This window comes from Stigmatopora argus, chromosome 7 (genome assembly GCF_051989625.1).
Source record: "Stigmatopora argus isolate UIUO_Sarg chromosome 7, RoL_Sarg_1.0, whole genome shotgun sequence".
NCBI lineage: Eukaryota > Metazoa > Chordata > Actinopteri > Syngnathiformes > Syngnathidae > Stigmatopora > Stigmatopora argus.
In genome coordinates this window covers 16,501,876-16,528,773 of record NC_135393.1, presented here as the reverse complement: position 1 = coordinate 16,528,773, position 26,898 = coordinate 16,501,876, and the positions used below count along the sequence as shown (strand labels likewise).

The following is a 26,898-nucleotide window of genomic DNA, read 5'->3' as shown; positions in this document are numbered from 1 at the left end:
ATTGATTTTCAATCCTAAATATATAAAGAAAACCACAAATTATGTGCGCAGTTTCTGCTTACAATGCATATTTTGTAAAATACAGTCAGTATATTTTAGATGGCTGATCACCATGGTTGTTTTTGGCAAAGTTCCTAGAATGGGAATGACATTTACTAGCAAAAAACCTCATGTGAATTTGACTTTCATGTTGACATCCGCCAGCTAAACTGGATTACTGTATGCCTTTACTTGAGTGATGTTTGGATTGAGTCCAGAAAATGAAGTTTTCAAGTGCGCCGCAGCTGTCGCAACGGTAAAAGAAGCCAGCTCGTTGGAGTCGGTGGGTTGACCGGCCACCATTCAAGTGTTTGGCTCTCGCTTCCTGAGCGACATCCTCGGCCGCAGCTGCGCCCGCATCACGTCTTCCTCTGCGAGGCGGCGACACGTCGAGATGCTGGCGGCCGCTTCGGTGTCATCGCCAGGAGGCCTTTTGCTTTCAAAACATCCTGCCGAGGGAAATCGATACACTTGTGCCGTTACGCGTGGAAGCGTGGGTAGAAGTTAGCCGTGGTTCGCCGCTCCCCCGTCAACACTTTGGCGGAGAAATGACGGATGACTTTGAGGCTTTGAAAGATGATCGAGGGACACTGTAGCAGAATTTCGCTATGTTTCAGTTGCGGCCATTTGAAATAACTCGGGGTTTATTTCATTCAGTCAAGGGACTGACTGCTAATAACTGTATTAACTCCGTTTTCTTTCTTTTCTATTTTTATTCGAATTTTTTTTAACCCTAACGTTCTTTAAAATGTGGTAAATGTATCCGATACTTGATTTAAAGGTCTTTTTGAGAGCAAAAATGACATTGAGGTCATTTTGTCAATGTTTCTAACATTAGTATGACTTAAGTTGTAGTAATTATGCCTAACAAATTACCCAATTTATGCTTTTCTTAGAGCAAAATTGATTTCTTGTGGGTTCTTTAACCCAATTCAGGAGTTAATAAGCTTGAATGTGAATGAGAAATAGTCATGCATTTGAATTTAAGGCGTTTATTTGTCCCAAAAGGTCACGATTCAGCACAGGGGTCAAATCCGGTTCATTTTTGTGGCTAGTCAAAATAATTTCTTGCTAAAATAAAATGTATATAAAATGTATTTAGCCTTTAATCAAACATAGAGAACACCAGAAAATATTTAATGGTATTTACCAACCCCCTTAATATTTAAAATGTTTTTATAACCAATAAGATTGAGAATGTTTACTGTTGTTTGTATGGTTTTAACAACTGCGATTTTAAAGGTTAACAGGGTGAACAGAACAATGTCAAATGAATAATGCTGTCAAAGTTAAAGCTGACTGAGCTTTAAAGCTTCAACATTAAATAGCTTTAACTTTGACCCGATTCTCTTAGGATTAAAACTTCACGAGAATTTTTGCTCATTTGCCAATTACCTCCTAACCTGTGCGTTAATTTTCGTATTTGTTAATAATTGTCTATTTATACTTTTTTTATACCCTACAAATATAGTGGAATCTTTCATGTAATATTAGAAATGACCAATTTATGGGATAGAATAGTCTCAAACTGTCGTTAAACATAGACTACACACCTGTTGGGAACGGGTGCTCTAATTTATTTTAATTCCCTTACAAATGATGGCCGTGAATTACGAACGCTGCTGTGGAAGAATGCACTAACGTAAGAACATTAAATAGCTATAGTTCGTTAAATCTTTATTTTGTAAGATGAAAAATAATAGTCAAGTCCTGTGCTATTTTGAACCAAGGAAATTGGCTTTAATTCGGCTCATTAAGTACTCGTAGTTCCGATGTTAGCGTTTATACTTTATATGGCGAAATAATGTACATGTCTAACGGTAATACAAGCCACAGTCGATCTTTTTATGAACACTGACAACATGATTATGTATAAAGATGTTCATTTGATTAAAATATGGTATACGATGTGCAGAGATAGGCTAGCGAACTTATGTAGCCTCCTAGCAAAGGTTAAGCTAAGCTAACGTACTAATAGCATTGATGTCGCTCACAAAACGGGCGAAAGTAAGCTAGCGACGTCGTGTAGCCTACTAGCCAAAGTTAAGATAAGCTAACGTACTAATAGCATTGATGTTTCAGTCCTACAAAAAGGCAAAAGTAGGCTAGCGAACTCCCGTAGCCTCCTAACCGAAGTTAAGCTAGCTAACGTACTAATAGCATTGATGCTTCAATTACAACGTATGTACGTATTATTCTTTTTCCCGTTTTACAAAAAAAATTATCCAGTGCCCAGCTATGATAGCATTTATGTCGCATAAAGGAAAGCATGCAAAATGTTCATATAAAGAAGAAACCCATTCATCCACCTTCAAATGTGGTTTGTGAATGTGTCTTTGTACTTCGCTTTTCACAGATGCAGCAGCCGCACATTTATTTCTCCTCACCTCACATTTTCTCCCCTATTTTGTTACAATTTGTTAATTCAGGGAGAATCTCATGAGTGGTGTTCTTCACTTTGATGATGTTATCATGGCCTTTTGTCCATTTCCATGCACACAATTGAGGGGAGAACGGGGTTGGTGGTCACAATTATTATGCTTTCATAGATATAGTCCCGTCAAGATCTATTAAACTAGTCATTCATTCGTTGAACATGTACGATAAACCTTTACGGGCACCCGCGTCCAATGCATTTTGACTGGGAGGGTTCTTTCACCACCCCACCCAGCCAATGAGTAAAATACTATGAAAAAAACTGTGGTATAATGTTTCTTTGGTCATAACCGTAGTGTATTTCCATTTTCGTTCATTTTCAATGTCGCTTATCCTCACGATAGTTTTGGGGGTGCTGGAGCCTAACTGCCGGCAGTAGAGGGAGTGCACCAATTTAATTGAGTCAAATTGGATTGGACATGACCATTCACAGCCCATCTTCCCAGTTTAAATGAATTGGACTTTTATCGAAAGAGTTAAATGCTACTTAACCAGTGCGCGTTTACATTTTATTTTCAATAACTGATATTGTGCAATACTGACCTCTGGTGGTCGAGTTCTGGGGAGCATGACAACCAGCCCTGTTGACAATTTACTCCGTTTTCCCCTTTAGTATGTGAGTTTGGAACATTCCTCAGCCCGTGATCTTTCCCTCGCCAACTTCCTCAGGGCAGGCATTCATAATCAAGATTATTTTTAGAGAGAAAAGCACTGTCTGTTCGGTTTGGGGGGGGGGGTTAGTGGAGGCAATTCTTTCATCTGTGTGTCCTTCATCCTTACAGCTGCATTGCGGGGTGATGCAATGCGACGGCCACCTGCGTAACCCCCGAGGGTTAGAAATCCTCTTAAAGAATTCCCGGCCCGGATGGTCCAAATCACAAGACTTTGGACATCAATGCTGACGATGAAGATGACAGTCTGTTGCAAGTTAGTTTCACTCAAATGTGCATTCTTATTTTTCAATGAAAAGGTGACTGATCAAGTTTCAGTGGCAGTGAAAATGAATGATGAAATGAATCATGGCAAATAGCTAAACATTTCTAATGCAATTAATCGCATTTTCAGTACAAAGCAGGGCTGCCAAAAACCATTATTTTAATATTCGACTAATCACAGATTATTTTTGGTGGTTACTTGACTAATCTCGGATAGAAATCACGTTAATTAATCTTATATTTTACATTGGAGCTTTTATGGATATTATTTAAATCCGCCATTGTATGGCAAAGAAAATCCGATTAGGACAATAAAATAAAATGTATTAAAAAAATAGATATTTGAAAATACTTTCCATTTCCCCTTTTTGTTTTATAATTGAAAATACCAAAATTAAAAATTTACTTTAAGAAATTTACTTTAAAAAAATTACTTTAAAAAATTTACTTTAAAAAATTTACTTTAAAAAATGTTACGGTAAACCATGAACAAAATCCAACAAAAAGAAAAATATATTTGCAGTTTTTCTCTTTTTTTAACTCAGAAAAAAATGTTACAATTTTGTTTTAATCCACACAAATGTCAAATATCTATTTTAAAATAAATACACAACATAAAAAAATATAAATAAAACAGGGAATTGCTTCTATTAACTCATTCACTGCCAACTCAGCTCACACATGTACATGTGGTTGTTAGCAAAAGAAGGAAATTTATTTTTTAAAAATGGAATCATTTTCTGTCAACAGCAGGCAAAAAGTTGGAAACTATCAGGCATTCAAGCTCCTCTTTTTTAGCTTCACCGTGTCTATTCCCAATTTACTCGACAAATCCATCCGCAACGTGCGCCGCCTCCTCAACCGGGTGACCGATTTCCACCCATTCTTCCCCTCACGTTCCGACGTAAAACTCCAGATAAAACTCACCGGTGCAAAAAGTCTGCTTAATGGACTGCAGCGTCTCTTCCGCCAGGGACTCGACACCCCCGCGCGCCGATTAATATTCTCCGACGACGATGGGATGGACAGATAATGGGAAGATAATGCCCACATGCATCATGCTGTCAAAGAGGGAATGGAACGGAGGACGCGGGTTTCCTTAATGGACTGCGGCCTACAGAATGGGGGGAAGGGGGGCTTTAGTAACGTGGTCATAAATGCGTTTAGAATTTATTCCATGGCTATTTTTGTGTGGAAATTGTAAAGGAAGAAGTGAAAAGGGGGAGGCAGGAGAGATAGACGCTTGTTTGTGTGTGCGTGCTCCCATTGTTCCCACTCTGGGGCTCACGCTCCGTCACTGGTGTAAAAGTTGGAATTTCAGGCATGTCCTGTGTTTTGCTCACTTTGCGAAGGTAGCACTTCCTGTCTAAGAGGCTGGAAAATGCACTGTAAAAAATAAAAAAAGATTAGCAGAACTAGTCGGAGGCGACCTGTTTCACTTGGGAGGAAAACTTCAGTTAATTTTGAATAAATGAGTGATTTTTAAGTATGTGTATGGAACTCAGGACATATTTGAAGTTGGGTTTTCATCTAGCATCATGTAGCACAATGCATAGGCAAGTAAGTTCATTTTTTGGTCTCTCAAGTCAATGATACATTTATTTATTCATCTTCGGAATTGCTTTGCGGGGTGCTGGAGCCTAGCCCAGCAAACAAAGGCCAGGAAGTGGGGTACATAATACGTATAAACGACCACACTTAAGGACAATTTGGAGTTTGTCATCGGCCTACCGCAAGGGTTGGTTCGCTGGCCGCTTTAACGTCAACTTGATTTCACATGGGTCGGACCATTTTAGATATAATATTTAGATTTTTTTTAATATAAATGGATTAAAAGAACTGGATTAAAAGCCCTGAATATTCAGTTTTTTATAGATCTAAAACTGTTTATTTTAGCTTTTTTATGTATATTTTTAGATTTTACGAAATGATTTTTGAACTAAAAACAGAAAAAATGGATTAAAAATGACAATGATTGATTTAAAAGGGGGGAAATCATGAAATTTAATATACATCTATACTCCTCATTTTAATTTGATCCTAAAACAGAAAGCCGGCACTCATAATTGACTTTCCCGGGCCACACAAAATCATGCGGCGGGCCAGATTTGGCCCCCGGGCTGCCACTTTGACACATGTTGCCTACCGTGTCATGTTTTGGGGATGTGGGAGGAAGCCAGAGTACCCCCAAAAAATCCCAAATTTGAATGAATACATCATTTTTTCCCTTCACCCAGGCTTATCGAATTTACAGCCTTTAGCACAAAACCATGACTGAGCATTTTCCACCTCCCGTCCGCTCTCCATCTTGACATTGTCGCCGCCGAGGGGGCCCGCATCACAAAAGCGGCTCTGTCATTGGCCACGTTCTCGGAGGGTTAGTCCCTCGCTCGAAGGACAAAAAAAAACCAAGATATTGCCGACTATCTCGACGTCTCGGTCGTTCTTCTTCGGCAAATTCCAGCCTCTTCTGTCATAAAACAAGCGTACACCTGGCTCCTTACATAAGGTCACGCCCCCTAGGCTGCGACACACCTCCGCTGTCAAACTTTCCACTGGAGTGACCTCACTTTCTCGATATGCCGGCACACGGTCACACACACGCAGGTATGCCTGACATTCCGCGTTAATGCTGAAAACGTTTGGGAATATCGAGTAGTAGCTCATTGGCCGCATTCGGCCCATGGTAGGCTGGGATAGGCTCGTTATATCACTAATATATTAATTCTCCACTTATTGTTGGAAAGCTTGTTTGGAAAAGTAACTACAGTCGTACCTAAACTTACAAAATTAATTGACTTTTTTCGTAATTTGAAAAATTGGTAAGTAGAGGTGTACTTTATATGTAAATTCTCTATTGAAAATTTTGTAAGTAGAGGTGTACTTTATAAGTAAATTCTCTATTGAAAATTTCGTAAGTAGAGGTGTACTTTATATGTAAATTCTCTATTGAAAATTTCGTAAGTAGAGGTGTACTTTATATGTAAATTCTCTATTGAAAATTTCGTAAGTAGAGGTGTACTTTATATGTAAATTCTCTATTGAAAATTTCGTAAGTAGAGGTGTACTTTATATGTAAATTCTCTATTGAAAATTTTGTAAGTAGAGGTGTACTTTATAAGTAAATTCTCTATTGAAAATTTCGTAAGTAGAGGTGTACTTTATATGTAAATTCTCTATTGAAAATTTCGTAAGTAGAGGTGTACTTTATATGTAAATTCTCTTTTGAATATTTCGTAAGTAGAGGTGTACTTTATATGTAAATTCTCTATTGAAAATTTCGTAAGTAGAGGTGTACTTTATATGTAAATTCTCTATTGAAAATTTTGTAAGTAGAGGTGTACTTTATAAGTAAATTCTCTATTGAAAATTTCGTAAGTAGAGGTGTACTTTATATGTAAATTCTCTATTGAAAATTTCGTAAGTAGAGGTGTACTTTATATGTAAATTCTCTATTGAAAATTTCGTAAGTAGAGGTGTACTTTATATGTAAATTCTCTATTGAAAATTTCGTAAGTAGAGGTGTACTTTATATGTAAATTCTCTATTGAAAATTTTGTAAGTAGAGGTGTACTTTATATATAAATTCTCTAATTCATTCTACGTTCCAACTAAAACCTTTAAAATTGGTCAAAGTGTCCCAATTTTGTATGAAACATGAGGAAACGCACAAAAATGAGAGAAAATGATAAGGAAAGGATTTATTAATGTCTTTAAAAAAAAGCCATGTCGGCCATGTCTGGTCTTTCCGTGAAGGAACTCCCACTTGTTGTGTATTTAAAAAATGTCTAAAATTTCTCAATCGTCTTCCTTCTAATCTGAATTTGCGGCTTCAGTCCTCCTTTTAATCGACGGGCCGCGCACTCGCTAATCCAAGAGGGGGCGCACACGCACACAAACACACACACACACGGCGAAAAGTATGCGACTTGAGCGCAACGAGGATTAGAGAGTGACAGATCAGGGTCATTGCAGAGTGATGAGCTCATGGCAAACGCTAAAACATGACATTTTTGACCGATTCCCATGTTCACAAAGCGCAACAACACGTTGAGCAACCATCAAATCGTGTCTTAATAAATGACAAAAAGTGCGTTTTGAGGAAGCGAGGGCAGGCGCGGCGTGTTGCGACACCGCGTTACGCCACCTTGAAAGAGACAAGCGTAGCAATTTGGGGAAACTAAAAGCCAGCGGCTTCCCTTTTCGGTCCAGCGCGGCGACGGAAAGAATGCGGGAAGGTCGGCAGGGTCTCTGGCGCGCCTTTTCATTAATAGCGGGACCGCGGCAGAAGGAATAGAAAAAGGACACACTTCTTCTTTCGCTTCTGTAAATAACGACGTGGAAACGAGCTCGGGTTCGGTTAGCGCAGTAGACGCTAATAAAACGGGTTTTGGAATATTTTCGGTTTAGAAGTTTGGGAGAACAAAATTGCCAAATTTTTTGGGACTTTTGATATGGCACTCTTTTATTTTATTCTTTTATTTTAGAGCACGTGTCAAAGTGGCGGCCCGGGGGCCAAATCTGGCCCGCCGCATCATTTTGTGTGGCCCGGGAAAGTAAATCATGAGTGTCAACTTTATGTTTTAGGATGAAATTAAAATGAAGAGTATAGATGTATATTAAATTTCCTGATTTTCCCCCTTTTAAATAGATTATTGTAATTTTTTAATCAATTTTCTGTGTTTTTAGTTCAAAAATCCTTTTGTAAAATCTAAAAATATATTTAAAAAAAGCTCAAATAAACATTGTTTTAGATCTATAAAAAAACTGAATATTCAGGGATTTTAATCCAGTTCGTTTAATCAATTTATTAAAAAAAATCTAACTATTATATCTAAAATGGTCCGGCCCACGTGAAATCAAGTTGATGTTAAACCCGAGTTTGACACCCCTGTTTTAGAGTGATCTTACTGGCTTTTGCCAAAGTATAATTCAGTTATTTTTACTTGAGTGTACATGAAAAAAAATATTTGTCATCGTAATCGAGACCCGTCCAAAGCAAATGTTAATTTTGTTACCTAAATATGATGATACGATACTTTACTCACACTGAATATAAGTTATATTTAATGTAAACTCATCGCAATACACAGAAATGTTGTTATTCTGTTGTGAGGAGGCATTTTTGTTTTGTTTTCTTTAGAAAACGGCAGCTCTAAAAAGAAAAGATGATTTTGAGCAATGCTTTGCATTTTTCATTCATCTGATTAATATTAATCCAGATCAAACCAGGCGCTCGCCAAACTAGCATAACTCCAGCCTTTATTTACCAGTCCCTACTTGAGAATAATCCAGAAATTGTGACTTCATCCCTCTTGCAAAATAATGAGAGGAAATTGTGCAGCACCATTTGCAGGAAGACCCACGTCCAAACTATTGTTACAAAAATGGAGCAGGAGCTAAAAAAGAAAGAAGAAAAAAACGCTGCACTATTGTTTTTAGTGTCTTTTGTGTGAACTTTAGCAATTCCTGGCCAGGGCAGCAGAATCACAATCACAGCATTGACGGAGAAAACCCGCTTTTTTTAGTACACTTTGAAACCGCGACTCGCCCACGGGTTGGGACGGCGTCCAGTCGGGTTGGCAACTTTTTGGGACTGTAGACGGAAGGTGGGCAAAGGACAAAGCATCGGGGGGGTCTAACTGCATTTGGAGACACAACTCCCACTCTGCAAATAACATGCAGACAAAACTACCAGACAAACGCTGTCAAGAGTCAAGATGGACGCCGTTTATCATCCGTAGGGAGACAAAAATGTCCAACTAAAGTGGACGCCTCTGTTTTTTAGGTGGTCCATAATTATTCCTATAAATCATGTTAGTTCCTTGTGGCTTCACAGTTCCAAGATGGAGGTTTCAATCCCCGGTGCGTTCTGACTTTCCTATGTGGAGGAGAGTGCACGTTCCCCCTGTGCCTGCATGGGTTTTGCCCGGGTGCTCCGGTTTTGTCCCCCATCCCGAAAACATGCACACTCTAAATCATGGGTGTCAAAGTGGCGGCCCGGGGGCCAAATCTGGCCCGCCGCATCATTTTGTGCGGCCCGGGAAAGTCAATCATGAGTGCCGACTTTCTGTTTTAGGATCAAATTAAAATGAAGAGTATAGATGTGTATTACATTTGCTGATTTCCCCCTTTTAAATCAATAATTGTCATTTTTTAATCCATTTTTTTTCTGTGTTTTTAGTTCAAAAATCATTTTGTAAAATCTAAAAATATTTTAAAAAAAAGCTAAAATAAACATTGTTTTAGATCTATAAAAAACTGAATATTCAGGGCTTTTAATCCAGTTCTTTTAATCCTTTTATAAAAGAAAAAATTCTAAATATTATATCTAAAATGGTCCGGCCCACGTGAAATCAAGTTGACGTTAAAGCGGCCCGCGGACCAACCCGAGTCTGACAGCCTTGTTCTAAGCCACACGTGTCAAAGTGGCAGCCCGGGGGCCAAATCTGGCCCGCCGCATCATTATGTGTGGCCCGAGAAAGTAAATCATGAGTCCCGACTTTTTGTTTTAGGATCAAATTAAAATGAAGAGTATAGATGTGTATTAAATTTCCTGATTTTCCCCCTTTTAAATCAATAATTGTCATTTTTTAATCCATTTTTTTCTGTGTTTTTAGTTCAAAAATCATTTTGTAAAATCTAAAAATATATCAAAACAATAAATAAACATTGTTTTAGATCTATATAAAAAACTGAATATTCAGGGCTTTTAATCCAGTTCTTTTAATCAATTTATTTAAAAAAATCTAAATATTATATCTAAAAAGGTCGGGCCCACGTGAAATCAAGTTGACGTCAAAGCGGCCCGCGAACCAACCCGAGTTTGACACCCCTGCTCTAAATCATGGGTGTCCAAACTACGGCTCGCTCCCCCGTTTTCTAATTAAAAGCCAAACAACTACGTGCTATCTAGCATAGGCTAACAAAGTTCTACGGACCGTACGTCCATCGCCGTCTTTTGGGACACCCGAGCGCCGGACATGACCCCGGCGAGAAGTTCACGCGGGTTCGTGGAAGTCCCATCACGCACGCATTCGAGTGTTTCTTGTCAGTAGCGTGTCACACGTAGGTGGGCCCAGCGTGGCGTTTACACGGAGGCCGCAGACGCGCTCAGCCATTTGTTTCACAACACGCGGACATTCGCACACTCCCGCGCCGGGACGCACATAAAACACGCGGTGGTGCCGTGAACTTTGCTTCACCCGCAGCTCTTCAGCACACCGCATCGGTTCGCACATGAGTGCCGCTTGGCCGAAGTAGCGAGCGGCGCGGTGGCGATGACCTTCCACTGAGAAGGGGACGCAGAGGACGACTGAAAGTGAACTTTGGGACTGAAGAAGAAGTAAATAGACGCTGGCTTGCATTTTTATGGGTTTTTTTGATGACAGGGCTTTTGCTCCGATTTGCTGCGGGATGCAAAATTGACAGCGAGGCACGACGTCTGGGAAATTTGCTTGTGTTATGTCCCAGTCCGAGTCCTTTGGACGTCTAGTGACGTCACTGGCGAGCAATGAGATAGTGGAAAAAGGGCTGCTAAAAAAAAACATAAATAAATAAAAAAGCATCCCAGTTTGTTCCAGAACAACCATTCATTCATTTTTTTAAAACCGCTTCTACTCAGAACGGTCGCCGAGGGTGCTGGAGCCTATCCCGGCCAATCGCAGGGCGCAAGGAGACAAACAACCAATCACTCGTAGCTAAGAACAACCTACCGTACAATTAGCCTAGCATGCTTATTTTTTAAATGTGGGCGGAGTACCCAGAAAAAAACCAAACCCAGGGAGAACATGCAAACTCCACGCAAGAATGTCGAGACCTGGGATCGAACCCTCGACCTCAGAACTGCGAGGCTGTCGTTTTAAACCACTTTACACCGAGCCATCCCCCAAAAATCAGCTAATTTAAAAAGAAAAACTTATTGCCTTAATGTCGTTTTTACTTGTTTGTGGTCAAGGAACAAAATGTACTACCCGGATGTTGACTTAATTTTTTTTTTTTTAAATCCAGGGTCACATTTGAATGACCCCCCTTCCCATATTTCCTCTTTCTGTCTTATTGTTTGTTTCAACATACCTAACACTAGCTTGAAAAAATGTTGTGTTATAGGATATAGGATGGCATTTTTAAGCAATGACTTGACTGATTGACAGATTGATTATATGGATAAAAACGATTATATTGACTGGATGCAGATTGGATGGATTGTGTGTGTTTTCAAAGTAGTTGCCGAGTGACTGCGGCAGAATCTGCTGAGCCAGCGGCCTGACCGACTCTCGTCGTAATTGCTGCCGGCGTATTTTCAGGCCATTTATCTCCCGTTTGATGCTTCATCACATAGCTGCACCCTCCTCTTCCTCATTCATCATCTGTCTCTTTCTCTCTCTCTCTCTCTCTCTTTTATGCATACGCACACACATTAATACTCCTCCGTCCGTCCCCTCCCTGGTCTCCCTTTCACCATCTGATATTCCTCTGTTGACATGTCCGCCGACCCGTCGCTACGGCAACCAGACATTTGCGCCGACCCCCGCGCGGACTTGCGTGACAGCCCGGTGCAAAAAGTACACCGATAGTACACGAGTCACCGAACAGTTGCGCAAAGACTCGGCAACCGTCCTCGAGTATTCACGTTTTGATGACTTTTATAGGGTTTTTTTTCTTCAAAATACTGTACTTTCTACTCCAAACGTGTGAGATGACCTCGAGGTTCTTCAAGGCGATCAAATCGAATGAAACGTAATTTATCAAGCTTTTAAAATGGCGTTACGGTTCAAGAGATTTCAAATCAGATTTTTTTTTAAAGCAAAATGGACAGAAATGTTCAAATTGCTTTGCATTTTTCGCTTTATGGCAAATGTTACTGTGGCTGTGGGGTGCTTTAGCTGATCCCGCTTGACTTGGAGCGAAAGAGCAATGTTTTAAATAGTATTTTAAGATAAGTAGTAGAGTACACGTTTCCCTCGATTATCGCGGCTTCACTTTTTGCGTATTCACTTCTACGCGATTTTTTTCTGCTATTAATAATTTAAAAACAAACATTTTTTAAGCTCATAAAAATGTGAAAATCCATGCTGAAACTTGTAAGCGGAAGCCACACTTGCTACAAAAAATATATAGTTATAAATAGTATTTGTATTCTTGTACAGACGGGAAAACGTAGTTTACTCAACTCATTTTTCATATTTCATTCCATTTTTTAATGGTTTTTATTATTTTTGAAAATTTCATTCAATCTGGCCCGCACAATAAGCTACATTTTCAGCCTACAAATGGTCTCAATTCTCAATTTTAACACTAGATGGAGCTAATAGTTTTAACAGTGCCTCTCCGATAGCTCAGAGCTAAAAACTGCAACATTTGTTTTCCAAATTGTATGTTTAATTTTTTTTTCCCTTTCTCTACTCCAAAAAGTAAATTTCTGGTCATGTCCCCCCAGAGATCCCAGGTTCGATTCCCTGAACTGGACTAGACATCAAATCCATTTGAACAGCCATGGCATCACACACGTATCCGTTGAGCTTTATTATTTTCTAAGAAAAATAACATTCATGACAGTTACAGTGTGTACAACCAACCGACAGTTCCTTGGACCTGAAATGGCAATAATATTAACAATAATAATCTTCTCCTCACTCATCCTCATAATTACACTTGAGAAGCGAAGGACTTGATGATCCTCCTTTTTGTTTTGAAATAAGTTAAGAAATCAAAGCCTTTCTACATATTTGACAATGTTGTTGTTCCGCACGACCTTTCGACAACAAGCTTCGTCTTTAAGACTGCTTTTAACAAATGACGTCTTTTTGTCCACGTGAGGCAGCGCTAGTTCAACGCCGGCGGGGTAGGCGGGGCTTCCTCCACGAGTCCATCCAGTGTTTAGTGTGACACACTTTTTAAGATTGCACTTTTTTACATGTCATTTTGGTCCACCCGCGTCCAGTGTTTATCCAGTGTGTTTGGGGTCCCCTATGTCCGTGCACCCGTTGTTTGGGGGTCCTTTTTGGGGGTCTTGCAGCCTTTGGTTTGCCTCCGAAAATCCCTTGTGGAGGACAACAGAATTGTTGGTTAGAAAATGTGCTGACTTTTGCTAACAACCACAATGCAACTCATCCAAGTGGTTTTTAGTCCTATTTTTCAAGCAATAATTTGATTGAAATGAAAGCGAACTGATTGTCGTTAACTCATTTGCTGCTATTGATAGGGATAGACATCCAATCCATTTTTCCTGGGAGAGTCGGGTGAACGTTGGTCAGTGACCTATAAAAAGTAAAATTTATTTTCCCAATGAATTTTTTAAAATTATATGTATTTTTTAAACTACATGTAGAGATAATACTTTACTCTTTTTTTTTTTAAATTGAATTTAAAAATATTTAAACAAAAAAAATTAAAATGAGAATAATTATTAGAATATTTTAATTTTAAAATATTTCATTTTTGTTTAATCAAAAATTAAAAAATGCAAATAAATATTATGCAATACCTTTAAGTGTAAATAAATTGGGCATGTATCAATGGCAAGCACCAAGTATATAATAATAAAGGAATAATCTTTCATTCGCCTTGTATTTTTTATTAACATTTTATTAATATATAATTGATTTTTTTTTCATTCAAATCTAAAATTAAAAAAAATCCAATAATAATGAATTGTAGTTAAGACCTGGCCTTCACTTGTCAAACCTTAATAGTGTGACATGACATGATCCAAAATGTGAATAATGATCTTTATAATCTTATTACTAATATAATTCTTTAAATGACCACACATAGCCACTTGTCTTGTAAACGACTTTTGGATTTTGAGACTAAAAAAAAGAGCCAATCAGATGAGAATACGATAATCCCTCAATTATCGTGTCTTCACTTAACACAAATTCACTACTTTTTTTCCGCTATTAATTATTTTAAAGTTCATAAAAATGTGAAAATCCACGCTGAAACTCGTAAGCGGAAGCCACTCTTGCTACAAGGACTCAGCACCGAAGGAAAAAAATAATTATAATAGAGGTAACCCTATTTGCCGATTTTTCAATTATCGCGGCCATGTTTGGTCTACATTAACCGCGATATTCGAGGAATTACTGTAAACATACACACATGCACACACACACACACACCAATAGAATACACACCTGCACTTCAACTCCACTACATGATCATGGCCCTCATCGCCTCCTTGCTAATTCGCTTTCGGTGTTTCCGTCGGCGTCGTGGCGACGCCGGCCTGAAAGGGGTCTGGCCGTTTGTGGGCGGGGCCACCTCCGCCGCCGCTGTCGAGGAAAAAAAAAGATCCATACATTTTAGCCGGTCGTAAATTGAAAGGCTCTGAAAATACGGCCACTAAAATCTAAAATTCCGAACTCCCAGTCAAAGGTTGTTGCTGCAAAACGTTTACTATCTTAGCCACAATACAAAGATACAAAGTGATACACAAATGTGCTAGCCAGGGAGCAGACGCGCGTTTGTAGCCTCAACAATTTTCATGATGGCATTTGTTTAGAAGCTTCCTGTCAAGGACGAATAAGGTGACTGCGAAACTCTCCCACAACTTGACTAGTCCCAAGGTTGCGTAATGACCTTGCACTTAAAAAACCTACTTGGAAATGCTCGGGGGTGCGGGAAGAATAGCAGGACACATTGTTGCGCCGCTTCCTGTTCCTTGTTACCCGCAATGCGTGATGTCAATGCAGACCCGTGAGGCTTAACGTCAGTTCCCGCTGCAACTTGTTGTTCTTCAATAAGAACCCAAATTCACAAAGCAGCCAATCCAGTTGAATTTAAAAAGGCCATTTATACAGTCATTATCCTGTTCATATTTTGGGCAAAGATGACACCTAAGAACTATACAGTTTTTTTCCCCACAGCCATCAGGACTCTGAACTTGCGCTAGCACAACAAACAATCCCTTCTGTGCAATATTTTAGATTGTGTAATATTTTAGAATTTACCTTGCCAGGTTGTGACTTAATATTTATATATTACTTATTTATGTTTTTTTTTAACTGGGAAAACACACTTGGTGGAGTAGCCCCACTAATTTCGTTATACGCAGCTGTGTATGATGACAATAAAGGCTTTTGATTTGATTTGATTCAACTCATTCACTGCCATTGAAGATGGTCCAGGTCAGATTCAATGGAACTAGCAGTGAGTAAAGATGTCCAGAAGTCAAGGTTCAAACTTTTGGGAGTCAAGACCAAGAACAAGACCATCACTTGTACCGGTCTTGTTTAAACGCACAGTAACAATTACGCCATCCCTACTTTGCAAGATGAAGCTCAGTTAGTTTCTGTTGTCCTGCATCTCAAACCGAGTTGAATGCCACCAAATCTCAAGAACGTCAAACTTTTCGAGAGTTCCTTCTGCCCAGCAACAGAAACCGGATCCCCGTCGCACGCCAAAACCAAGAGATCCTCTTTACCTGATTTGGCTCTTTGCTGAGGATGAAGATGAGGAGACCGATCCAGTTCTCTCTCAACCACCTCCAGAACCTTCTGCCTCCTCTCCTCTTCCGTGAGTCGAGCCGCCCCATTGGCCAGCGTGGAGTCCACGGCCCGGTCCCGTTCGGCCGAGTCCACGTCCCGCCCACTTTGACGTTCCGAAGCCTGCTTCGGCGTCACCTCCTTCACGTTCGGTCGCTCGCTTGCCGAGTCTTTGTCGACGGTGGGAAGGTGCAAAACTGGGGTCGGGGTCACTTCCGGATGGGGCGACCGGGTCGGACCGGGGAGGGAAGCGCCGTCCGACTGAGGGGCGTGGAGTCGATATTGCGTCCCGAGAGTCCGATCCCGGGAATCTTCCGCGCTGGATCGCCGGTCCGGCGACGGCCGACGGGGAACTCCGTCCTCTCGGGCGCCCTCGGTTCCGCTTCCCTGGCCGAGCGGAGTGGCGGTTTCTCCCCGCCGGACCCCCGCGTCCGAGCGCCGGCCGTCGAGCGGCGGGTGCGTTCTGGGCGGCGTCCAGCGCACCAGTTGCGTGTAGCCTCCCTGCGGCCACTGCCTGGACGCCGCTTCCTGCTCCTCGCTGTTGTCGAGTCGCCGGTCGTCCAGGCGGCGGAGGTCGGCCCTGGGCGGGGCGGGGTCGGCCGACCGCGGGAGGGACGGCGCGGGCTGGAACGGCGACTCCGGTGTAGTAGACAGACACCTGCACGCCAGGTGGTCCTGGACCGTGATGATGGCTTTGTCGTAGTGGGTCTTCCCGTTGATGTACTGGATCTTCATCACCTGAGAACAAAAGGCGAGCGCTGAGAATGTGTTGCGCAAGTCAGCTCGCATCGACACGAAGACGTTTCCCGACAAGCTAATAAACGTTCGGGAAATGCCGTGGCTCCCGGCCAGGACCGATTCTCCGGAGCCCTCTTTTCGGCGGGTTTTCAAACGAGCGGCGTGCGCTCAGACGCGTCCGCCCGACGCCGACCGACCCCTCCGTCGTGCCGGCTGGCGCGAGCGGACCGGCGGTTTCGAGCCCGCGTACGCGTCAATGTGGAGCTGCGTGGCGGAAAAAGTTTCCGCCCGGAGGTTAGCAAATATTCCCGTAGCATCTGTTGGCATGCCCTATCTTGTTTGCATAATAGGAAGAAAAATGAGAGTCTAAAAATGTCAAGAAGTTGATTTCACCTGTTTGACTTTCCACCCAGCCAACATTTTTCTACAAAATATTGCCTAGTCACAAGCGCCAGCTGCGGCTTTTATTTATGCTAGCAACGTACAAAGTCCAAGCTAAAAAAAAAAAGACATTAAACCAGAATCTTCTGTGCTTTGACTACTTCTCTATGTTGACTACTCATTATGTTGACGACTTCTTTATTTCTTACATATTTACTCATTATTTAATTGTTGTCTTTGTGTTTGTACACTTCTCTACTTATTTATGTTGTTGACTATTTATTTATCGCGTATTTATTGATTATTATTTTTTTATTCTTATTTGATGATTTGTTTCTCACGTATTTATTGATTATTTAATTGTTTTTGTTTGTTGTTTTTATTTGTGCACTTCTGTAGTTATTTATGTTTTTTACTCATTTATTTCTCACGTTTTAATTGAGGATTTATTTATTATTCTTATTTATTGATTCTTTGTTTCTCACGTATTTCTTGATTATTTAATTATTTTTGTTTGTTGTTTTTATTTGTGCACTTCTGTAGTTATTTATGTTTACTACTTTTTTTTATTTATCACGTTTTTATTGATGATTTATTTATTCTTATTTATTGATTATGTGTTTCTTATGTATTTATTGATTATTTTTTGCTCACGCATTTATTGATTATTTGTAGTTTTTATGTGTGTACTTTTCTACTTATTTATGTTGTTGGCTACTTATTTATCCTGTATTGATTGATTATTTATTTATTATCACTATCATTACACCAACTTATTGTTTGTTTTGTTGATGTTATTTGTGCACTCACTCCCCTACTTTTTTTATTAATGATTTATTTGGATTCTTTATTTGTTGGTTTGTTGTTATTTGTGCACTTGGTGGTGAAGCTTTAAATCTCATTATAGTTGTATAATGACAAAAAAAGCATTCAATTCAATTCCATTCAATAGAAAGAATTGTTGGTAATTGCTGTTTCACCTGCAGGTATCTACTGGAGGTGACGGTAGGGAGGCACTGCATGAATTTGCTGTTGCAGCACCCCGAACATCGCTGCACCTCCACGCAGGGAGGCCACAGCTTGAAGTTGGCATTGCGGCGATCCAGCATGGAGCGGGTCACCTCCGTCACTTCGGTTCGAACCCTGCACACCGCCTGCTGGGCAATTTCTGCCTCCACTAAGAGTCGGGAGAGAAACAGACGTGCAACCTTTCGTCAAGGTGAGCCAGAGAACGGAATTGAACGCAGGGGGGGAAGAACGTGACATACCGATGCTTCTGACGTGTCGTCCGTGAGTTTGGTTGCTTAGAATGCCGGGCTCGTCTTCTTTTTCTAAGGAAAAAAAAAGAGAGGAAAATCATTTCCCATTTTCGGATAGATGACACGTTACACTACATGTGTCAAAGTGGCGGCCAGGGGGTCAAATCTGGCCCGCCGCATCATTTTGTGCGGCCCGGGAAAGTAAATTATGAGTGCCGACTTTCTGTTTTAGGATCAAATTAAAATGAAGAGTATAGATGTATATTCCATTTCCTGATTTTCCCCCTTTTAAATCAATAATTGTCATTTTTTAATCCATTTTTTCTGTGTTTTTAGTTGAAAAATCATTTTGTAAAATCTAAAAATATATTTTAAAAAAGCTAAAATAAACATTGTTTTAGATCTATAAAAAACTGAATATTCAGGGCTTTTAATCCAGTTCTTTTAATCCATTTATTTAAAAAAAATCTAAATATTATATCTAAAATGGTCCGGCCCACGTGAAATCAAGTTGACGCTAAAGCGGCCCGCGAACCAACCCGAGTTTGACACCCCTGCGTTACACGCTTCAAATCGGAATGAGATCGAGAAATGTCTTCGTTAATGAATGTTGAAATTAACAACAAAGTGAATTCAAAACTATAATAAAAGCAAATACATCAAAAAAGACATAAACAGTAGAAAAATGAATGAACAATATATTTTAAATTAAAGTAAAACATTCCAAATTTGATTTAAATGTTCAAATCAGTGAGCGGAAAAGAATAAAAACAGAGCAAAGCAAAAATATGTGCAAAGCAAAATGAATAAATTCAAATAAAAATGAATAAAAACACGCAAAAATACGTGCAAAGCTAAATGAATAAATTCAAATAGAAATAAATATGTGAAAGTCACGAATAAATTCTTATTGAAATAATTGAATGTAATTATAATAGATGAATAGCAATTTGAATGTTAAAAATCTGAAATAAATTTGAATAATATATTATATGTATAAAATAGATGAATAGCAATTTGAATGTTAAAAATCTGAAATTAATTTGAATAAATGTCCAAATTAATTTGTTGAAAATATACCAAATAGTCCAGTTCATATTTATTCAACAACTATCACCGTCAATAGCAGACAAAGTCATTTTACAAGAAAAAAAAATGATGGTAGTATTTTTAGTTGAATTCTTCGTTGGCTGCACAAAGGAAGCCATTTTTTTTCTTCCTAAACCCATTTGAACAATTCAGCTATTTTCTGCCACCGTTAGTCCGCCAGACGTCAAGAAACTATTAAAGGGGAAATATGAGCTGTTAAATATAGCCCACGTGTGTCACCATTTCATATTTTTTGCCCCGGGCTTTAATTAGAAGCCCCGCTAAGCGAGGTTATCTCAGGATCTTTTCAAGGGGCGCTTAATGAACAACCTGATGCAAAAAAAATGAAAGCACCTTCCAATTAATGTGCCAAGTTGTTTGCATCTTCTTGTGCCATTCTCTTATGTTTTGCATGACTGATTCCATTCTCCTTCTTTTCATTGCATTTGCTTAATTGCGTTAAAGTCGGCGCTTTTCGGCACCCTCGCACGCAACCACGAGTTTGACTGCTCGTCACGCTTTAACACTTTGGGTCGTCTCGTCTTTTTATCTTTGCTGTAATTTGCCAGGAAAGCGCATCCGGATCATTCTATGCCAGTGGAGTTTTAATAGGAATTTATAAAACGGAATATTTAAACACTCAAAAATTGAGGCACGGAAAACTTGGCTATGAATAAAAAATCGGTCGCTGACAACACGTTAAAAAAGTTCAGCCGGAAGAATTAATTTGCTACATTAGGGCAATTTTTATGTCACGTACTTTCTTGCAAATGATTTTTTTTGTGACTATTTTTTTGGGGCAATTTTTACGTCACGTATTTTCTTGCAAATGATTTTTTTGAGACTAATTTTTTTAGGGTTATTTTTATGTCACGTATTTTCTTGCAAATGATTTTTTTTGTGACTAATTTTTTTGGGGCAAATTTTATGTCACATATTTTCTTGCAAATGATTTTTTTTGTGACTTTTTGGGGCAAATTTTATGTCACGTATTTTCTTGCAAATGATTTTTTAGTGACTTTTTTGGAGCAATTTTTATGTCACGTATTTTCTTGCAAAATATTTTTTGTGACTAATTTTTTGGAGCAATTTTTATGTCACGTATTTTCTTGCAAATTATTATTTTTTGACTATTTTTTTAGCAATTTAATCTTGGCCCACTAAAGTTTGACAGATATTTTTTTGCTGTGAATATTAATGCTGAACAAATTCAGTGTTAGCATTTCGATGCTAAGAAAACAAATGCTAATTCCATGAAAGCAGATGTAGTTTTTTGCGTTTACAAGGTTAAGATAGCTCAGATCCTAAATAACTTTCAAGGGTAAAATATTGACCATAATCCGAATATAGGTCGCACATAGGCACGATTTATTACCGATTGCGTTCGCTTGACGCTGAAGGAGTAGCTTCAGGTCGTCCACCGAGGAAACGGGAGAGTTCCTCACCAGATCCACCAGCGACGCAGGGAGTGGATCGCCCTGCAAATATACAACAACATAACATTTTTTCATTTAAAATTATAGCAGAAGGACGACTAGATGGCGCAGGATTGGACGATTAAACAGTATATAAAAGTATTAAATTCACCAGGGTTAACAATCATTGACAGCTAATGAGTTCTTATTTTTTAATTGATCTGTTCGAATGGTTTAATTAGGAAAAAAACAGTACATGTTGCTTTTAAAATTAGGATTAATTCCAAATTGAATAGGAAAAGGGAAGCTCGGTGGAGTAGTGGTTCTGTTCCCCGACACAAAGGTCATGGGTTCGATTCCTCCCATTGACAGCAATAGACATGAACTGTATTTGAACTAGGACAGCTAGGAAAGAACGATCCCATTTCACCGCCATAGACGTACAATCCGATTTGACTGCCAACCCTCCCCGTCAAATCGGATTGGCCTTCTATTGCCGTCAATGCCAGCCAAAGTGCAAAAAAAATCAGTTAAAAAAACCAAAAACCTCACTCTTATTCTTGGTAAGAGCACCATTTTTATTTCAATATTGATATTCGGCCCTGAAATACAAGCAACAACCAAACCGCGTGGCAACCAACCCCGTTCTCCCCAACTCAGCCTTAAGCAAACGGCCGCCGCCGATTGAATCGAAGCATTCTTTGTGGCAAGGCAATTGGCACCGAGAGCGGACGACATTTTTGGATGAAAGGCCTCCCGTCATGACGTAACCTGCCCGCCGCATTCGCGCCAATGTTGACACAGCTGCCGGGAGGAATTCTCCAATTCGGAATTGATAAGTGGCTTGTTTGTCGCGCTTTTGTGGAAATGTGATAAGACCGCTCGCTATTCCATGGGCTTCGGCGCCATTTTTCTTCACGGCCAGTGAATTCGACAAACGGTCACGGTTCCACATCCAATCCAATTTCCGATGGATGCAAGACAAATTTTTGACAGTAATCCCTCGATTATCGCAAATTCACTACTTTGCGATCTTTTTCAGCTATTATTGTTTTATTTTTTAAAGTTCATAAAACATTAAAAATCCACACTCAAACTCCTAAGTGGAAGCCATTTTTGCTACTTGCACTCAGCACTGAAAAAAACCCCAAAAACAAAGTTATAATGACCTTACGTCGCAATTTTTTTTAATTATCGCGGCCATGTCTGGTCTACATTAACCGTGATATTCGAGGGATTACTGTAATTCTCCAGTAGAGGGCATGTCCATGACGTCAATCAAATGTGAGCCTTTGACCACTAAAGTCTGCACGCCCTCTTTTCGACGGGTCATCCAATGAGAAGCAAGCCTTCGTGGTGGTCCGATTGCAGTTGCGACGGCGCAAAACAAATGTCCGCATTGTGCGAGGCCAGCCCTTTCGTACCGCCGCGTCTTGGAAGGAAGTGGCGGACGTCGGGCCGACTGGTCGCCCCGTCTCCGACGCCTTGGCGTTAGCGGACACAAGCCTCCATTGTTTGCCATGAACGCTGTCCGTACGGACATCCATCCGTTTTCGATGCGGCTCTTTCCTGTTTGAGGTTGACTTGCTGTAACGCCGGCGTCGTAGCGGAAAAACTGACTGCCTTTCACTTCTGGCTAATCCAGTGTATTTACATACGTTCATTAACGTGAATATAAATATGTTCATTAATATGTGCGGTCCCTTATATTAAATAAATCAAACTCAATCACAGTTTTTTTAGTTAGCAGCACTTGAATGCCCATAAAAAATGGAATGTCATTCTCTTGGTTTTATATAGACATGTATTGCATTCACTATGGTATGATAATTTAAATTTAATTTTTATTTAATTTAATTCAAGGAATTTTTCTATTTCATTTTTTTTTCCTCAACCGATTTTCTGAATACTTTTTTCATGGACGTCCTTTTTAAAAAAAAAAAATTAGTACAGAATTATAGAAAAATCATTTTTTTCTGTTTTTCCGAGTGTTTTTTCCCTTATTTTTCAAAATGTTATTTTATGCTATTCTATTTTCCTCATCTTAGTTCTTAAAACAATTCCCACCAAAAATCCCCAGTGACTATTAACCTTCCTGTGTAGAGTTTGCATGTTCTCCCTGCGCTTGCATGGGTTTTTTCCGGGTACTCCAATTTCCTCCCACATAAACACGCAACAAAAACACCCATGCTAGGCTAAATGTATGAGTAAATTGCCCCTGGTTGTTTGTCTCCTTGTGCCCTGCGATTGGCTGGCCACCCATTCAGGGTCCCCCTCGTTGATTGAGTTTGGCTCCAACACCCCCGCGACCTTGTGACAGGTCCAATGTAGGAAAAGAATGCTTAAAAATTTTCAAACTGGCTGAAGACCTAACCGCCCGCTTTTGTCCTTTTTGTTTCTTTCTTTAGTGGAGGACACCCACTTGACTTTGACAAGCCACTGGCGGACCCCCTTGAGCAATGTCACCCGCAAACGACAGCACGCTTTCGCCGCCGCGCCCGAGCGGACGTGATGTCGACCTGAATCCCAAATGAACGTGAGCAGCGATAAAGCTAAGAATACACGCCAATGAGCTCGTTTGGATGCTGTGGTTAAATTTGTGGTTCTCCTTTAAATCAGATACGCACGTAGCAAATGTGCGGCCCACCTCAAGAAGCCCGCAAGGCAAAGGCAAAGGTCTTATGGAATGTTGCTGGAGAAAGGTGACACACGCACACGCACACGCACACGCACACGCCAATGCAATTATGTTAGTCCTAATGCGATGCAAAAAAAATCGGAAATATTTGATGTAAATAAATACAATAAAATCTCAACAAAAATAATTGAAATGACTAGCATAACTGAAATAAATTTAAAAAAATAAACATGCAAACTTGAAATGACGACATAAAAACTAGAATACAGTGTAAAATGTAAAAAACAAAAAAACTGGATATAAAAAAATGAATAAAATGGAGTATACAAAGACTAAAATAGATCTCTAAAATTGACCTTAATAAAAGAAAAAAAGGAAAAAAATCATAAATGATGACAGACAAATTCATGTTTAAATAATGTAGTTGGAAAACAATAAATAAAAATATATTACGTAATACAAATTAAATGCAAAACTCAGAAAGGGCATATGGAATTATTTCATTTTGTATTAATTGACTTCTACATTCATCATCCAATTGGAACGGATAGGACGCTTATGGACATCAGCGAGTGGCGAAAGCCGAATGAAAAGCCATCCCGGGCCCCGCTTTTGCATCCCCTCACCAAAGTGGGCTTAAAAATCAAATACTCTTAGCGGCCTTTGCGCTTTTTCCGACCCGCACGCAACGCAACGCAACGCACGCATCGCACGCAGCGGCGGCGGGCGCGCAGCTGGACACGGCCGCCGATGCGCCCGCGTGCAAATCCCCGGCAGATTAGTTGTTGTTCTTATGTAAAATGGATCAGCGGCCGCCAATCACCCCATCTCAACCTAGGGGGGGCCGTGAGGGGGTCGATCCCTTCATGTAAATGATTCGACTCCTGCCTTTGTCTGTCATGGACAACCAATCATCTGGCTGCGGTCATTCATTGATTAGCTGCCATCAAAGGTGAGAGGCGTCCAATCCGTTTTGAGCCGAACCTGAGATTGAACCCTCAGCTTCAGGACTGTGAGGCGGACGCGCTAACCACTCATCCACTAAATTATTTTAAATTATTTTTCATTCATTTGTCGTACCGCTTATCCTCATGAATCATTATTTCTTTATTTTTCTTAAATGAATAATACAGGCGGCCCGGCGGGGAGTGGTTAGCGCGTACGCCTCACAGTTCTTGGGTCATGGGTTCGATCCCAGGTCGGTCCTCACTGTGTGGAGTTCTCCCTGGGTTTTCTTTGGGTACTCTGGTTTCCTCCCACATCCCCAAAAACATGCATGCTAGGCTAGCTGGTTGACCATGCTAAATTGCCCTTAGCTATGATTGGTTGTCCTTTGTCTCCTTGTGCCCTGCCATTGGCTGCCCACTGATTCAGGGTGTCCTTCGCCTGGTGCCCGTAGTTGGCTGGGATATGCTCCAGCACCCCATGCAACCGTTGTGAGGATGGTTGAGAAAATGAATGAATGAATAAATAACACAAAATAGTCAATGGTCTGCAGGGTACGCTCAAAATATGACATAAGTCTGCTCAGATCCGGATAGGGAAGAGACACATAAGATTTTAGGCACCTTTTGTAGTATACAGGGAAGTTATAGACATTTTTTTTTTCATGGTGTTTCCAAGATCAAAGTTTAACGGGGCTGCCACGCCCACGTCTCTCAAGATTTATCACCACGGCTAACAAAGCTTCTTCAGCTCTGCCTCAAGACACGTCACGCCAAATTTGAAGCTCCTGGGGTCAAATTGTTGGGAAATATTTCATCTAATACAACACCTATAATAATGGTGTTGTTTCTGTCGCCAGTTGAGGGCGCTATGACCTATTTTCACACAATGTAGTATATATGGATGTCTTCACACCTAGACCATAGGTTTCAAATCTGACCTGCGTCTGGGAAACCAAAGTAAATACAAAAATATATTACATTAAATGTCAAACAGGGCCGCAAAATATTGTCTCAAGGGCCACAATTGGCCCCCAGACCGCTTGTTGGAGACCCCCCCTCCTACACGAATGTAACAAAAAAGTCTCCCATCCGAAAAACCATTTAAGTAGCATTAAAGTCTTTTCATTCAATTCATTTAAACAAGGAAGACAAGCTGCGAATGTTGATTTCGCGGCACCATTGACGGCACCAGACCTCCAGTTCCGTTTTGCTTGGGCTGCCCGCCTCAGCCAGTCAAAACGGATTGGACGAATAGAAGGAAAAAAAAAAGTCGGAGGAAAAGTTCATTGATGAAATGATGAGGACACAGTATGGTGTAAAAAAATATCAATATCAATGGGATGAAAAGTGAAATAATGGTTGCCTTTCTTTTACCTCAGTGCCGGCGAGGCTGAGGCGCGCGGCCAGCAGCACCAGCGGCACCAGCGACACCAGTGACACCAGCGACCTCCCCATCCGCGACCTCATGTTGCCGCCCAGCCCGGCCGGGCATCGAGCACCCGGGCGTCCACGCTCCCCGCCGAGCCTCGTGTAATCCAACCTCGCCGCGATGATGACTCACACTCAGGCGAGACGCGCAACGATGACTCCCACCATGCTCCCGCAGGTAGGTGCGCGGGGGTCCGCGAAATAATGGATGGGGACACTGAGTTGAAGAATTAAAAAAATGAAATGCCAATCCAAACGTGAACTGCCTTAAAATAAAGTCCGGCGCGTCCGAATATCCTCTCGGCGTCCGCGCGTAAAAGCGCTGCGTAAATCTCCCGTCTCCCTTTTGGCGAAGACGCTCATTTGCAAAGAGCCCCTCGCCAGTGTGAATGCGGGTGAGTGCGCGTGATTTCTCCCCTTGCGCGTCTTCCCCCGACTGACTGCGTCCTGAAAAGCGCCGCGCGTCTTTTAACCCGCTCGCTCAAGTTTACCGCGTCAAGACGGGCAAGAGCAAACAGGAAGTAGAATGCCTAGGCTTCAAAATAAACTCAAAAGGAATCAAACGGAGTAAGGCCGTTTTACGGACGGGCGGAATGTCACGATTGGATTTATTTTGAAAGGCTTCCATTTTCTTCAAGGGTTCTTTTGAGGGGGGTCTCATTATTATTTTTAACAGTCATGTATGATTACACACTGGTCAGAATAAACTGCATGCGGAAATCGGACTAAGAATAGAAAAAAAAATGAGGTCATTTGGTCTGATAAGGAAATAAAATGGAGAAAAAAATATTGATTTTGTACATAAAGTGCAACTTTGTGTCCCTATCCATTAGACATTTAACACTTGGATTATTGTCTTACTCATGTTCGACTCTGCCATTGAAAATGAAGAATATCAAATCTATTTCAAATGTAATGGCTGCCATTTTCAACTATTTCAACTACTCCTATTTTGATAGTACTTGGAACTAATCGTTAATTGCTGTCATTTGTCATTTGACTTTGGTAGGCAGGATTCAGCAACAAAATAGGTTTAAAGTCCGAAATAATACGGCAAAGGGGAAAAACCTTCATTTTTAGGAGTGAATTGTCATATGTTAAGTTG

General features: G+C 40.4%; 1 protein-coding gene and 1 long non-coding RNA gene across 2 annotated transcripts; one reads left to right on the top strand and one right to left on the bottom strand.

The window, feature by feature from the left end:
- The first annotated feature begins 1,516 nt into the window (after positions 1–1,516).
- LOC144076948 (uncharacterized) lies at positions 1,517–18,224 on the top strand. Its single transcript, XR_013300833.1, has 3 exons — positions 1,517–1,681; positions 3,258–3,402; positions 18,004–18,224. It is a non-coding gene; the product is annotated as an uncharacterized LOC144076948 (long non-coding RNA).
- LOC144076942 (uncharacterized) lies at positions 12,912–26,281 on the bottom strand. The gene is made up of 7 exons (XM_077604306.1): positions 25,740–26,281; positions 20,741–20,843; positions 18,286–18,348; positions 17,998–18,194; positions 15,838–16,636; positions 14,549–14,686; positions 12,912–13,452 (listed from the first exon to the last, which is right to left on the bottom strand). The coding sequence occupies exons 1-6, from the start codon at positions 25,830–25,832 to the stop codon at positions 14,565–14,567; spliced, it is 1,377 nt and encodes a 458-aa protein (XP_077460432.1). The 5' UTR covers positions 25,833–26,281; the 3' UTR covers positions 12,912–13,452; positions 14,549–14,564.
- Between the last annotated feature and the right edge of the window lie 617 nt (positions 26,282–26,898).

What these genes read in the sequence shown, in the direction of transcription:
- LOC144076942 (XM_077604306.1), bottom strand. Translation starts at nt 25,832, where the DNA reads ATGAGGTCGCGGATGGGGAGGTCGCTGGTGTCACTGGTGTCGCTGGTG. An exon ending in ACGACACGTCAGAAGCATCG is followed by an intron (nt 18,195 to 18,285) that starts GTATGTCACGTT and finishes CCCGACTCTTAG; the next exon opens with TGGAGGCAGAAATTGCCCAG. An exon ending in TCAGCAAAGAGCCAAATCAG is followed by an intron (nt 14,687 to 15,837) that starts GTAAAGAGGATC and finishes TTTCCTCGACAG; the next exon opens with CGGCGGCGGAGGTGGCCCCG.